The sequence below is a fragment of the Hydra viridissima genome, unplaced genomic scaffold, assembly GCF_058129835.1.
Source record: "Hydra viridissima isolate aposymbiotic clone 2 unplaced genomic scaffold, HvirCarnegie_v1 scaffold_1, whole genome shotgun sequence".
NCBI lineage: Eukaryota > Metazoa > Cnidaria > Hydrozoa > Anthoathecata > Hydridae > Hydra > Hydra viridissima.
The window spans coordinates 30410132-30423549 of record NW_028324300.1 but is presented as its reverse complement, the minus strand read 5'-3'; the positions used below and the strand labels follow the sequence as shown (position 1 = coordinate 30423549).

General features: G+C 28.1%; 3 protein-coding genes and 1 long non-coding RNA gene across 7 annotated transcripts; 3 read left to right on the top strand and 1 right to left on the bottom strand.

Annotated features, from left to right (window-relative positions):
- The first annotated feature begins 479 nt into the window (after positions 1 to 479).
- On the top strand, positions 480 to 3038 carry LOC145199517 (aquaporin-9-like). Its single transcript, XM_090092739.1, has 6 exons — positions 480 to 824; positions 1003 to 1129; positions 1252 to 1389; positions 1721 to 1827; positions 2182 to 2399; positions 2627 to 3038. Exons 1-6 carry the CDS (start codon positions 747 to 749, stop codon positions 2796 to 2798), a joined length of 840 nt encoding a protein of 279 aa, XP_089948865.1. The 5' UTR covers positions 480 to 746; the 3' UTR covers positions 2799 to 3038.
- LOC149894434 (uncharacterized) lies at positions 1625 to 4879 on the bottom strand. Of its 3 annotated transcripts, none has more exons than XR_016454058.1 (2): positions 4543 to 4879; positions 1625 to 1841 (listed from the first exon to the last, which is right to left on the bottom strand). It is a non-coding gene; the product is annotated as an uncharacterized LOC149894434 (long non-coding RNA). The 3 variants fall into 3 exon arrangements; XR_016454057.1 differs by having other exon boundaries at positions 4563 to 4879; XR_016454059.1 differs by having other exon boundaries at positions 4587 to 4879.
- A 102-nt stretch (positions 4880 to 4981) lies between these two features.
- LOC145199516 (aquaporin-7-like) lies at positions 4982 to 7814 on the top strand. 2 transcript variants are annotated; one of them, XM_080074318.2, is made up of 7 exons: positions 4982 to 5138; positions 5270 to 5360; positions 5484 to 5610; positions 5728 to 5865; positions 6593 to 6699; positions 6778 to 6995; positions 7168 to 7814. In XM_080074318.2, the coding sequence occupies exons 2-7, from the start codon at positions 5277 to 5279 to the stop codon at positions 7331 to 7333; spliced, it is 840 nt and encodes a 279-aa protein (XP_079930444.2). In that variant the 5' UTR covers positions 4982 to 5138; positions 5270 to 5276; the 3' UTR covers positions 7334 to 7814. The 2 variants fall into 2 exon arrangements, with proteins under 2 accessions (XP_079930444.2, XP_079930445.2); XM_080074319.2 differs by having other exon boundaries at positions 5080 to 5134.
- Positions 7815 to 9653: 1839 nt separating this feature from the next.
- LOC149894433 (aquaporin-9-like) lies at positions 9654 to 12993 on the top strand. Its single transcript, XM_090074943.1, has 6 exons — positions 9654 to 9822; positions 10268 to 10394; positions 11267 to 11404; positions 11579 to 11685; positions 12330 to 12547; positions 12708 to 12993. Exons 1-6 carry the CDS (start codon positions 9739 to 9741, stop codon positions 12892 to 12894), a joined length of 861 nt encoding a protein of 286 aa, XP_089931069.1. The 5' UTR covers positions 9654 to 9738; the 3' UTR covers positions 12895 to 12993.
- Positions 12994 to 13418: the final 425 nt, after the last annotated feature.

Here is a 13418-nt window from a genome sequence, read left to right as displayed (position 1 = left end):
AAGCACGTGAGAGGAGGTTAGGATTACATTTCAAGTGTGAAGAGAAAAAAAATATATTAAAAATAATATTATATTATATGACATTATTCATAAAATTATACATAATATAAATATAATATTACATTATATAATACATAGTATCCAAAATATTACCATTATGCAATTTTCTAAGAAATATTTTCTAATTGATAATTTTTTTAATATAAAGGAGTCCTTTAATGAATTTTAATTTAAATGATGCGATCATTTTGAGATCTGCGTTTCATTGTTTTTGTAAGTTTCTTTCTTCGCCATTTTTTTCTGCAACCCAAAAAAGCTGAATTACTGGTATTTAACTTTTAATGAAAGCTGAATTTTAATGAAACCAGTATTTCCTGATTCACCAGGACGCAGTTGTAAAAAAAATTTCTTTTTCACAGTGAAATGCTTGTTTACTTAATGAAATATTTTTATTGCTTCGTAAAAAATGCTCTCAAAAGAAGTTTCTTGACGCGAATTGACAGATGACAGCGATCACTGTTTTTTTAAAAAACTGTTTTTTATTTCGTGGGTTTTGGTATTTGATAAAATAGTTTCTCGCTTTTCTTAGTTTTTATCAAGTTTTTATTAATAAGTAATTTTAACAAGAGGTATTAATAAGTTATTTTAACAAAATTAATATAATTATTGGAATCAATCCAATTAAAAAAACTTAAGAAATTTCTTGTCATAATTTACTTTTGGAAGATTTTACGTTTTAAAGAAAGATGGGCGTTCTAAAAAGTTTTGCTAAGGAAAATTTTCGCGAATTTCTCGCTGAAACAGGGGGAACGTTCATCTTGTTGGTAAAATTTCTTTTTATCGCTTTAAATGTTTTTTTTTTTTTTTTTCTTACTTGCTGTTAATTTTTTGTTTACTTGCGGATCATTAATTTTGCGAAACAAAAAATTTTAGTCGGAATATAAAGTGTTCTATTAGTTAAATTCAATATTTTCTTTCTAAGCACATATAATTTTCTAACAGATGTTTGGCATTGGTAGCATCGCTCAAACTTTCCTTGGTAATGGGAAATTTGGAGGTATACTCTCCATTAACTTTGGATGGGGGATCGGGATTATGATGGGAATATATTGGTCAGCAGGTGTGTCAGGTAAAGAAATATTCACTTTTTAAAGTTTTCACATAAAAAATATTTTAATGGTGTTTTAATAAAAGTCAATAATTTAGTATTTTTGGTGAAAAGTATTATTATTATTTTTTTTGAAACACCAGGCGGTCATCTAAACCCAGCAGTTACTTTAGCAATGGCTATAACCAAGAAATTACCGTGGAGAAAACTCCCTGTTTATTGGCTTGCTCAAAGTCTCGGAGCATTTATTGCATCAGCAATTGTATACGGAATTTACTATGGTGGGTATGCACTAAAAAAAGGGTAGAATTCGTTAAATTTGTATAGCTATGGATAGATAAAAACTATTAAAAGGTAGAACAATTGTTGCTAATAAGCGTTGAGACAGCTAAGGGTATAAAACATCTACTATTTCTACAGATGTAAAAACTTAATATTGATAGTAAGGTTTTTAAGTATAAAGAACTATTTTTTTACCTAAAGTGTAGTATATGTGATATACCCAAGACAATCCTATTTTAGTGTGTTACATTTTGAAATATATTTTTCCAAGATTTTCAGAAGCTCTTTTTTTACAATCCTTTATGACATTTAGTTTTCCATTCAACTTAGACTTGCTAAATGCTTATGACCATGGTACAAGAACTATCGACAGTGCATTCATTTGGACAACTCGACCCAGCAAAGGTGTTTCAACAGCCACCACGTTTGTTGATCAGGTAACTACCTTTAGCTAAAACCAATGATAAAAGATAATAAAAATACCAAAAAAATGTAAAAAAAAAAAAATAACAAAAGTATGAATACATAATTTATGCTAATAGTTAATAAATGTAAAGAAAAATAATATAAGTGTAAAAGACAAAAAGCTAAAAAGGTTTTAAAAAGTTTCATCATTGTTCAGAAAATTTAATTTCTAAATTTTTCAATTTCTCTACGATTTTAAAATACAAAAAATGTTTAGCTCACGAAAAAAGATCTTTATTTAACAAATTATGTCAAGCTATTGAATTATAATAATTTATCAAACTATGTTGAGTTATTATACAATAAAATGACTCGATTTTATTAAGCTCGTCAGTAGTACGCTACTTGTTGGTATCATATTTGCTTTAACAGACAAACGTAACACTGCACCGAGCCAACAAGCTTTGCCTTTATGCATTGGTTTAGTGGTCTTGGGTATAGGTCTTTCTTTTGGCATCAATTGCGGTTATGGCATCAACCCGGCGCGCAACTTAATACCACGTATTTTTACTGCGATTGCTGGGTGGAAGGTTGCGCCATTAAGGTAAAAATAATTTTAAGTAATATTTTTTAATTGGTAAAACATTTAACTTAAAAGAGATTTTCTTTTTTTAGGATGATGCACTTATTTTAAAAGTCAAAAGAAAATAAAATTTAAAAATGATAGTTTATATAGATTTTAGTTCTCAAACCTTTATCTCAAATTGAAACCTTTTAGTTTAACAGAAATATTATTTCTGAACACCAATCCTTTATCTGATTATTCTTCAGCTATCAAAACTATTATTTTTGGGCACCAATCCTTGCACAGTTACTTGGTGGCGTTTTGGGTGCTCTTATGTATCTCGCAACAATTGAATTAAACCACATAAAAAACATGAACAGTCAACATTCGGCTTTGCAAGAGCGAAGGGACACTTTGCCTGTTGATGACCGATTGTAAAAAAAAATCATATAAATTCCCCAAGAATAAGAAGACTGGGAGCAATAAAAACTTGATGTGATCGCATCATCAACAAAACCAATTAGCTGGAAAAAAACTTCTGAGTTGTTCATAGATGTGACGTCACAAATAATTATATTTGCTAAAATATTTGTGATATAGAAAATTAAACACTATTGATTGTTTTAATTTGATATTTTCAATTTGTAATTTTAAACATAATAAATTTTCTTTTACGAATAGCACTTCTTGTTTGCACGTTCACTTCGTGATGAAACAATCGTTTAAAAGCTTTTTGTTTTGTCAACATTTCTAATAACAAAACAAAAGTTTTTAAACGATAGTTGTCATCTCTGGTTTACTAGTGTGTGTTACTTTCATTTTTTATTATTCCGATTCGATTATAAACATAAATAGGCCTAATATTATTACTCACTGTTTTTTGGATTACACTGATAAACTCCAAAGGTTTTCTTTTTAACTTTTTCATAAACATAATCCATATTTGACGTCGCTCATAGTTGAAATGTAAATTTATTGAAAAATTTTTTGAAAAAAACGCTACGATGAATTGGGTAAAAATTCTGTTGATTCTCGAAAATGTTAACTTCAAGTTTCCTCAACTTTCATACATAAATAATTGCTTGAACTATAGGTGTGTGTGTATATGTATATATATATATATATATATATATATATATATATATATATATATATATATATATACATACATACATACATACATACATACATACATACATACATACATACATACATACATACATACATACATACATACATACATACATACATACATACATACATACATACATACATACATACATACATACATACATACATACATACATACATACATACATACATACATACATACATACATACATACATACATACATACATACATACATACATACATACATACATACATACATACATACATACATACATACATACATACATACATACATACATACATACATACATACATACATACATACATACATACATACAGGGCAAACATTATCAATCTGCAATAGCTATCAAGGTGAGTTTTGCATGGAAGAAAAAACTTGAGAGAAGACTAAAATTTTTAAAGTAGAAACAAAAAAATTTGGTCGAAAGGTCAGTGATGCTCTTGTAATACAGAGGCACCAATGCTCCCCTTTAAATAGCGGAATTAATCTTGATAATGTGTTTGTTAAAACTAACTTTTCACATTTTTACGCAAAGAAAGAAAGAAGATATTCAACTTTTGCCGTCAGTTAATTTTAAACTGCTTTTTTAAGTTCAAATAATTTTACGAGCTGATGATGCTGGTGACATAATCCAGCGAAAATTTCTTATCATAAAATACTATTTGTATTAAGAGAATTCGTATTTGATTTATTTCTTACTATTTCTATATATATATATATATATATATATATATATATATATATATATATATATATATATATATATATATATATATATATATAATGTTAACTCAAGTTATAAATCGAGTTTTAAAGCATAAATAAATAGTAATCAATGTCAAAATACTTTGCAACTAGTTTTGATCAATTATTTGATAACAAAAACTATACAATGTAAATTGCAGAAAAATTTTAATAAAATATTGTAGAATAAATTGCTATAGAAGAAGTTCTAAAAGAAATAAGTATTAAATTTTACACCGTTAACAAAAACACCTTTTAATCCTCCCCCAAAAAATCACGCCTACCAAAAATAATAACAAAGTACCCTTTTTATCTCCCGCCATATTACCTCCGCCATGTTTTACTCTGATATTATCCGCAAAGAAAAGTTAAGCAACTTTGTTCAAGTAAAGTACGAGTTTTTTTTCTCTGTGTTTAATTTTATTCCTCACATTTATTTTCTTCAATACTTGAGAAGGAACAGTTTAACAAGAAGGAACTATTTCTTCGCAGAAGGATTTGTCAGCACGAGCTCACTCAAAAATAACTGTTGTTTTCATATTTAGTTTAATGGAATGATTTGAAATTCAAAAAATCAGTTATCTTAAATTTTGACTCATTTTTTAGTGAACAAAGAAAATATTTTCATCCTTCCGTAATACAGATGAATGTCTTGGAAATCCTAATTCGCCAGCATGAAGATCGGCACTATGTAAACAAGGAAATTTTTAAAAATGTTTGCTCTCTTCGTCATTATTGATCTAGCTCTGTTTAAAAAACCTTTTCAAAGGAACGCGTCATCGATACACACAAGCATCATTCGCTATAAATATGAATTTAAACACAATTTGATCAGTTGTTCATTTCTAACATTTAAGAAGCACGCTAATCCAATCAGTATGTAAGTTTCCCGCCCTTAGTTTTTCTAAATTATTCTATTCATATTATCTTTGGTAAATATTTTTTCGATAACATTTAACCTTTCAAAAAACTTTTTAAATTTTTATTAAGAAAAACAACTTTAAATTTTAGATACAGAATGGTTAAATCTATATCAAAAATATTCTCCTCGGAGTACACACGCGCATTTCTAGCAGAGCTCATGGGAACATTCATACTTTTGGTAAGTACAATCCCGCGCTCTTTCCTCCCTCTCTTAAAATCCTGCGCTCTTTTCCTCACATTTACCTAAAAATTTAGAACAACTTGCTCCCACAGTTTGTAAGGCGTCAGATTTTTTAAATAGATGTTTGGAGTAGGAAGCGTTGCTCAAACTGTACTAGGAAAAGGGAAATATGGTGGAATACTATCAATAAATTTTGGATGGGCGATTGGCGTCATGTTTGGAATTTATTGGTCTGCAGGAATTTCAGGTAAAAAAAAAAGATAAAGTTCAAAGCTAAAAATATAAAACTGGAGTTGACTCCAATTAAATTTTATCTTGGTAAGGAGAACAATAGCATTTACAAATAAACAATAATATTTTAAAGGTGGACACTTAAATCCAGCGGTTACCTTGGCAATGGCAGTTACTAAGAGATTTCCTTGGAAGAAGTTACCTATATATTGGTGCGCTCAAAGCCTTGGTGCGTTTATTGCATCAGCAATTGTATATGGAGTATACTACGGTCAGTTTTAAACTTGCTTTTTAAAATCACTGTCATACACTACATTCCAGATTGATATAAAAGTAACGAAGGGGTTTAAGAAATCTATAATTTTTTTTTAAAATAAAATTTAAGAAAATTCTTCCAATACACTACATTAATGGGAAACTTTTTTGATTTCACAGTGAAAAATGACGTCGTGGGATTCGTTTCAGCTGAACTGTTTCTAAAACATTTTCCGTGACTTTAAGAAAAATTTCTGAAGTTATAGCTCGAAATCGTTTTTGAATTTCAGCTTTTAGTTAAGGCCCCTGTGGCTTATTTACTTAACACTTTCTCTCAAACTTTTTTCCAAACAACAAAATTAGGGACCGGTAAATCTGGCGAGCGACATGGATAATTAAAATTACTCCTTCTTGAAATAACGTGTTTTCTAAAAAAAGCATCATTGCTTCCTTTCCATTTTAAATTTCCCAAGTTTTCTTTACACAATTCTTAAAAAAAATCTTAAAAGTTAGATTAAATAAAGAAATAATATAGTCAAACTCTTTCGTTTCTTTTATGTCAGTATGTATACGCATAATGTTATATATATATATATATATATATATATATATATATATATATATATATATATATATATATATATATATATATATATATATATATATATATATATATTTATATATATATATATGTATATGTATATGTATATGTATATGTATATATGTATATGTATATACTTTAGATTTACTAAATTTCTATGATGGTGGCGTTAGAAAAATTGACACTGCATTCATTTGGACTACAAGACCCAACGAAGGTGTTTCAACAGCCACTACTTTTGTGGACCAGGTAAAGGAAATGTTTTTTTTTTTCAGTTATATAAAAGGCTCTCCGTAGAAATTTTAGTTACTTCATTTCGTTTTTTAGCTCGTCAGTAGCTCCCTTCTTGTTGGAATAATTTTTGCTTTGACGGATAAGCGTAATAATGCGCCAAGTCCAAAAGTTTTGCCTCTATGTATAGGGTTAGTAGTATTTGGGATCGGGCTTTCTTTTGGAATAAATTGTGGATATGGTATCAACCCAGCTCGCAATCTCATTCCTCGAATTTTTACAACGATGGCCGGATGGAAATTGGCTCCATTAAGGTATAATAAATACTTACATAAATTAAGGTATAATAAATACTTACATAAATTAAGCTATAATATATGCTTAGGAGCAAATAAACTTTCTATTACTGTTTTAAAAATTGTTTTTTTTTTTTAATTTAAACGTTTTTTTTAAACTTTTTGTTTAAACACCATTTTAATTGTTTAGCTATCAAAACTATTATTTTTGGGCGCCAATCCTGGCACAGTTGATTGGTGGTGTGTTGGGCGCTCTTTTGTATATAGCAACCATCGAAATGCACCACAAAAAAGATATAGATGAGGCCGTCGTCTTGAAAGAGAGAAAAGTAATCCTCCCGGAAAATCAGTTTTAAAAGTATCTGCTTTGAACAAAAAATATCAGCTTTGATCAAACTAAATAACTAACTTTTTTTTTTATCATATTCTTATCGAAAAGTTCCCAGAAGTGTTGTTATGGAATCTATTATATAAACATTTTCTTTGTTATCTTTATTACTTTTATATTATGTTTTATTATTATTATTATCGTTGTTAACAATATAAATATTATTAATGGAATTTAAATGAGAAGCTATTTATGTTTATAAATATTTAAAAGTTTTTAAGAATTGCTTTGAGTTTTAGGCACTTTAATCATCACATTCAGTTCTTGCAAAATCTAAAAAATATTTAGTTATTTCTTTTTTTTTTTTTAGCTTTTTTTTTTTTTTTTTGACATTCACGATGATGACCCCCCACCTCCCCATCTCCCTTTCGGCTCTAATTTTCTCATTTTTAGCGAACTGTTTTGACGTAATGTAGCTATAAATATTGAAATAAAATTTTGAAACGAAATATTGATAAGTAGATTTTCTATGTATTTTTAAGTATAAAATTAACACTGAGCAAAACAGTGAAATATATATATTTCAAACTAAATCTTGATGTTGAATTTTGAATTTCAAAATATTTGTCCTTAAAAAATTTGAAAAAGCTGTTTGAAGTAAGCAAGTTTGGTTTTGTAACATGCATCGGCGTAAGAAGCATGGGCGTAATTATGTATCTTTTTAGCTTTTTTCGTAGAATATTGATTATTGGGTGTCATGGATTTAAGACCTATTTGTTAATTTTTTCTTGTTTTAATTTTTATTTTATTTCGAAAATTCAAAGAATTTACGATTGTTAATTCAAGGTGCAAAAAGTAATCTAAATGGGCTCGCATATTTTATCTTCTTAAACGAAAAAATCTTTTTTATAATTTAATTTATAAAAAAGATTTTTTATAAATTTATACCTTATTAAAAAATCTTGTGGCTTGGATGTAAAATACATGTTAAAAAAGGTGAACAGAGAAAATATATACTTTTAGTTCTAACCTCGTTTTTAAAAATATGAAGAGAATAAATCAAGTAAAAGTAATTCAATAACGTAATAAATGGTCCTTAAGGGTACACCACAGCGATAACAGTTAAGTAAAGACAAGCCACATGTCGTCTATGGGAAATTATAAACATGTGTAAAATACATCACCAAAACAAACAGAAGCAATTTTTAAAGCACTTCCGTATGTTTAAGATGCAAATCGCTTGGAGACAAGTTGCTCAGTTCCTTTTCTTGAGGACACCCTTATCCTAACAGAAAAAATAATGCAAGAAAAGTTGTTCCATTTTTTTTTAAACTTGAGTTACCCGTTCTCTCTACGAGTTGTAGCACTGAAGAAATAGTAAATAAATCTTTTTCAAGATTCAATCAAAGAAGACCACAAAATGTTGAAGTTATAAAATCCATTATAACTGAAACAGCCACAAACAAATTACCATTTCCGTATTTGATGGTTGCTTTTATAGTTTTTTTTGTCTAAGGGTCTTTGTTTTCTTTTCCATACATTTGGTCTTTTTTTTTTTTGGAATTCTTTAGTTTGTTTTACTTTCATCAGACCATAAAACTGGTTTTGAAAAATCCTCAATGATACATAACTCTAACAATTCAAATAAGATGGTATAACTTTAAAACGGATTTAAACCATCGAGAGAACAACCTAAGATTTTAAATCATTGATAACCCATTAGTTAATAAGGGGTTCATTTATAAAGAATTTCTACTTTAAAGCGAATTGAAGACCTATTTGATGCTTTTTTTTTTTTTTTTTTTTTTTAAATATTTCAGTAAAAAAACGAATTTCACATAAATCAATTATACAAGATATTAGCACTAAAAGGAAACTCACAGCTGTAAATGATTTTTTTGACATTTGAAACTTCTAGTAAAGCTAGATTTACCTGAAAAAAAAAAGTCAAGCGAGCCAATTTTTCGATGTTTCTTTTTGTAATAGGTTATTGTTTGTCTCAGTGTAGCAGAAAGGTGTACAACCATGGATTAACACTTGTGTAAACAAAAAGCGTAAATGATTTTTAATACATTTGAAATTTATATTGAATCTTCGAGTTTTCTTCTCTAAAAAAAAAAAAAAAATCCAATGATACTTATTTTTTTCTTACTTTTAAACGTGTTCGGTTTTTTCTTTTTTCGTCCTGGCAGCTTTTCGTTGAATGTTTACTATTTGTTTTAAACAGAAAACTGTCAAGAACTTTTTAATTTAAGAACGCGTCACAACTAACGTGTCACTGATCGTATTTCAAGAAATTACGACGTTTAAATGCACATCTGCTTTTTATTGTATACTGTTTTCAGTACACAAATTGCACTTTTCGATTTGTAATCTGGCAAAGAGCTACTATTTTTCGTTTTCTTTTTAGTTAAAAAGTTTTAAAGAAAAAAAATGAGGAGGATTGTTGAACAAATAATTGGATCACCGTCTACGCACGAGTTTCTTGCTGAGATGGTTGGAACTATGATTCTTATAGTAAGTTTTGGTAATTCTTTCTTAAAAGACTTTTTATTGCATAAAAAGATACTTTCTTCCGTTTTGTATTATGAATAGAAATTGAAAAATCTTTTGATCATATTTGTAACTAATGGTAACCGTTAATGAAAATAATTTATTACAAACAATTACAGCAACTAATGATTCAACTAAACATAAGTCTATGCCTTTTCTTACTTAATCACTCTCTTCTTAAATCTCCGATGATTAGAAAAAATTTCCTCTTACTATCATCAATATTTTCATCATTCTCCTTGATCAAATCATGTTTAATGTCTCAAATTGCTGTTTGAAATAAAAATAAATAAAAATATTTAACCGTTTTTTAAGGTTGTGAAGCCCCCTATGACTACTTTTTACTCCTCTCCATTTATATTTAGCCTATTGGTTGTAGCAAAAAACTAAAGTTACAATTTACTTTCAGCTGTTCGGTTCAGGTAGTATTGCCCAAACTCTTCTTGGAAAAGGAAAATTTGGAGGAATACTGTCAGTCAACTTCGGTTGGGCAGTCGGCGTAATGTTTGGTGTTTTTGTGTCAGCAAGTGTTTCAGGTAGTTAATTTAAAAAAGAAAATTAAAAACATACATACATTCATACACACACACACATATATACATACATACATACATACATACATACATACATACATACATACATACATACATACATACATACATACATACATACATACATACATACATACATACATACATACATACATACATACATACATACATACATACATACATACATACATACATACATACATACATACATACATACATACATACATACATACATACATACATACATACATACATACATACATACATACATACATACACACATACATACATACATACATACATACATACATACATACATACATACATACATACATACATACATACATACATACATACATACATACATACATACATACATACATACATACATACATACATACATACATACATACATACATACATACATACATACATACATACATACATACATACATACATACATACATACATACATACATACATACATACATACATACATACATACATACATACATACATACATACATACATACATACATACATACATACATACATACATACATACATACATACATACATACATACATACATACATACATACATACATACATACATACATACATACATACATACATACATACATACATACATACATACATACATACATACATACATACATACATACATACATACATACATACATACATACATACATACATACATACATACATACATACATACATACATACATACATACATACATACATACATACATACATACATACATACATACATACATACATACATACATACATACATACATACATACATACACACATACATACAAATTTCTTTAGGAGGTCACTTAAATCCAGCTGTAACATTGGCAATGACAGTAACTAAAAGATTGCATTGGAAGAAGTTACCCGTTTATTGGTTAGCTCAAAGTGTCGGTGCGTTTATTGCATCAGCTATTGTGTACGGAGTTTATTACGGTCAGTTAAGACTTCATGGAAATTTTTTTTTTTTTAATATTTACCATATTTCCCAAGAATTTTGATTGCATCGAGAAGCGTTAGAAATAAGAATTTTACATTATTTAATTTTAAGAAGTATAAAGCTTTTGCGTCATTTTAGAAAATTTCATTTTTTTGTTCAATTAAATTTAGATCTGCTCAATGAGTATGATAATGGAAAGCGAACTCTTGACACTGCATGGATTTGGGCGACACGTCCTTACGTAGGTGTATCAACAGCGACTGCATTCGCAGATCAGGTAATATTTCAAGTTGATATGAACCTTTGCGAACCTTTTTTCCACAAGAAACATTTTTTGTAGATGCTTCTTGTAATAGATAATTATAGAAATTTTATAAATATCAAAATTTCATTCGGAATTTCATGAGAAAATTACAAAGATGTCGATGTATCAAAATCCATTAACAACAAAAATCGTTTAGGTATCAATTTTTTTTTTAAATTTCTATAAAAAAATAGTGTTACTTTTAATCTCAGTGTAAACTCAATTTTAAAACTGAAATAAAAAGTTTTTGTCCATAAATCTTGGACAGTATAAATGGCGGGTTGAAAAAAAAGTGCTCATCAAATGTTTTCAGAGAAAATATTTTGTTTTAAACATAAACAGTAACACATGATTAGTATTGTATTTATTTACATTAAAGTCCCCAAGTACACGCAGCAGATGCTTACAAGTTGTTCTGCTCCAAATAAAATTCTGTAATAACCTTTTTGTTTACTAATGAGTTACTTTATTTTATTGTGTTTATTGTACCCAAGAATCAAGAAATACGGCGGTAAGTAGATCCAGTAAAAAGGAAAAATCCAGTAAAAAGTAAAAAAAAGATCCAGTTAAAAGCTTGGATAACTTTTATCTTTACCAACTCTGTTGTCTTTTTTTAGTTTGTAAGCAGTGGACTTCTTGTTGGTATCATATTTGCTCTAACAGACAAGCGCAATAATGGACCAAGTCCTCAATTATTGCCTCTATGCGTTGGGTTAATTGTCTTAGGTATTGGTATTTCGTTTGGGATTAATTGCGGTTACGGTATAAACCCAGCACGAAATCTAATGCCTCGAATATTTACAGCAATAGCAGGCTGGAAGTCAGCCCCTTTTACGTAAGATTTCTGATAACTGTTCTTTGAAAAAAAATTTCCATTTTTTAATACAACAAAATTTTTCCTCAATATTTCTGTGCATAAACGCTTGCATTTTTTTGCCACTATTTTTTCATCCAAACAATAAAGTTAGAAATCTTTTGTGACGTTGCAATTTTAGGTACCAGAACTACTACTTCTGGGCGCCAATTATTGCGCAACTACTTGGAGGAATAATGGGTGCTCTTACATATATTGTAACAATCGAAATGCATCACAAAGAGGAACTCGACCACAAGGAAGAAAATGCCGACCCAACTGTAGCCTTGAAAGTGAGAAAAGTAACCTTTCCAAATCATTCATACTGAACTTTATAAAAACGCATTTTACAAACAATTTATTGCACTAAAGGTCACTCATCAAGTTTCATGTATCAAAGTTCAACGAGAAGTGAATTTTTCAGTAAAGTTTATTTGTTAAATATGGAGGTATCTTTGAAATAATTTAAATGAAAAAAAAATTTTTTTCTTTGGCTGTGTATATATGTATATGTAAATATATATATATATATATAAATATATATATATATATAAAAATATATATATACATATATGTATACATATATATATACATATAAATATACACACACATATATATATATATATATATATATATATATATATATATACATGTAAATATACATATATGTATATATATACATACATATATATATACATACATACATACATACATACATACATACATACATACATACATACATACATACATACATACATACATACATACATACATACATACATACATACATACATACATACATACATACATACATACATACATACATACATACATACATACATACATACATACA